The sequence below is a fragment of the Blastocystis sp. subtype 4 genome (assembly GCF_000743755.1).
Source record: "Blastocystis sp. subtype 4 strain WR1 chromosome Unknown seqid_0444, whole genome shotgun sequence".
Classification (NCBI taxonomy): domain Eukaryota; class Bigyra; order Opalinata; family Blastocystidae; genus Blastocystis; species Blastocystis sp. subtype 4.
Window position 1 is genome coordinate 1 of NW_014569103.1, and position 2383 is coordinate 2383.

Here is a 2383-nt window from a genome sequence, read left to right on the forward strand (position 1 = left end):
GACCAAGAAGATGACCAATCCTTGGAAGAAGCATGGAAACATTCCTCTGTAAGCGCAATTTGGACCATGTTTAAACGTAACATTTCTCTTGTTTGTTTTTGAAGAAGTGTTAATGTATTTGAATAGGTGAAAACAAAGAAAGCACAATCATCTTATCAATTCTTCAACAACGTAATTTGTTTAAAGAAAGGGAGATGCGCAAGCGCAAACTCCCAAACCCAAAAATTATGCGGTAATAACCCTTTCGAGCCTTTGGAATCTCACAGCACCAGAGTGCGATGGCCTGCTCAATCCCAGACCAGCTGTCTTCTTGATCACAGCCGAATCCCCGCCAGGTAAGTATGCCTCTTCTATCTATTCACAGAAATATACATCCACATTGCCTCTTTTTTCATTATGGGTTTTACTCTTGCTCATTTATCAGTTTTATCCATTATTAGTATCCTCAATTGTCATTTGTATTTGAAATAAACATATAAACTAATGAATTTAACACTTGATACCGTTCATTGCCTGCTCAAATTGTCCACAATAACCTTGGAAACGAGGATCTTCTACAACTCAATATATCAATATAACCTAACTTCGGCAAGCATTAGCCATACTCTCGTAAAGGGCCTTAGCAACCTTCGGAGCAGTACCTTTAATAGACTCCGCATAAGAATTGTATGTGTTCAACAATCCCTCAGTGTTATTCTCCCACTACTGTTTAGTAAACGTACTCATAACCTACTCCTGATAGAACAGTATCATAGGATGAAGAGGTTGAACTATTACTACTAACAATATTAGATCCAGGTGAAGGGATTGGAGGCATCCCCGTATCACTGTTAGTAGGCGAAGGGAATGGAGGTATTCTGTTATCATTGTTATTTGGTGAAGGGAATGGAGGCATTCTGTTATCATTACCAGAAGGCGAAGGGAATGGGGGCATCCCCGTATCACTGTTAGTAGGCGATGAGAATGGAGGCATTCTGTTATCACTACCAGAAGGCGAGGGGAATGGAGGTATTCCCGTATCACTACTATTAGGTGATGAGAATGGAGGCATTCTGTTATCACTACCAGAAGGCGAAGGGAATGGAGGCATTCTGTTATCACTACTATTAGGCGATGGGAGAGGAGGTATTCCATTATAATTGTTGTAAGGCGATGGGAGAGGTATTCCAGTATCATTGCGCATTGCATCCGGATTGGGTAGGCCAGGCCGGTTTCCAGTAATAGAAGGCATTCCATCATCATTGTGATTAGGTGAAGGGAATGGAGGCATTATATTATCGTTGTTATTAGGCAAGGGGAATGGAGACATTCCAGATTGGAATTGAGATACCATAGGAATTGAAGGAGGAGCAGTATCATAATTCTGAGGAACAAAAGGAAGGTTTCCTCCGATTTCAGGTTGACTTGCTAGTTCATTAGAGAATTGAGCAGGGGGCTGGGGATGATACTGGTTAGGTTGAGGAGAATAATGTCCAGCAGGTTGAGGAGCAAATACCTGTGAAGCAGCCATTGAAGTAGCCATTGAAGCAGTCAATGACATAGGAGGAACAGAAGTACCACTTTGCATAGCCTTCATAATCTCCAACTCTCTCGTCTTAGCCTTAGTACGAAGACTTGCAAATTGAGGCATTTCTGGCTGACTGTACACTGCAATATTCAGATACATAACATGTCGCTTCCAACGAGTAGCAGCATTCTATGCATTATCCAGTTAAAATGAAAATACATAATAGTCTCCGGACTGATCTATTTGCATGATCTGCTTTCGATCCCTTGCAATAAACTGTTGCATCAACTCCTTCCCTTTCTTGTCAGCAATACTGGGAACTGCACCCTTCATTTGCTGTACAAGAGAAATTTGCGTCGAAAGATACTGGTAAGCCTAAGTAATGAAACAGACAACATGTACCAAACAGCTGGATCGTTCGAATTCGCAGAAGTATACTTCTCACCAGCCTTTTTAACCCAATACCATCGAGCCCAGTAAGATGCAGCCTTTTCTGCTGCATCACCGTTCTGCAGCTCAGTGGCAATCTGCAAATAATCTGCTAAATCTAGGAACTGTTGGGGATAATCAGACATTTTAATATGAAATAGAGAACAAAGTGACTGGATACCAATCCAATAATCAAGCTGATTTTGGATCAGGTAACCCAAAACTTCCTTAATGTCCAATTGGAACTGTATTTGTTGAGTAATGTTGTGGTTTATTTGAGTCGTACTGAGGTAAGCAACAGATAAGTTTATCTATGAAGAGGTTTGGATGATATACAAGTGCTAAATAGTTCAAGTTCTAGTTGTGTGGAAATGTGGTGATAATTCATATAACTTTAGAAATGAACGTCCCATATACCGTTCTATCCAGTTTTTTATTCAAGTGTTG

The 2383-nt window shown here is 40.5% G+C and overlaps 1 protein-coding gene across 1 annotated transcript; it reads right to left on the reverse strand.

Moving 5' to 3' along the window:
• Window positions 1–489: 489 nt before the first annotated feature.
• Window positions 490–2082, reverse strand: JH06_4851 (hypothetical protein; the record flags this gene model as incomplete). The annotated part of the gene is made up of 5 exons (XM_014669669.1): window positions 490–554; window positions 585–702; window positions 734–1696; window positions 1727–1882; window positions 1915–2082. The coding sequence occupies 5 exons, from the start codon at window positions 2080–2082 to the stop codon at window positions 490–492; spliced, it is 1470 nt and encodes a 489-aa protein (XP_014525155.1).
• Window positions 2083–2383: the final 301 nt, after the last annotated feature.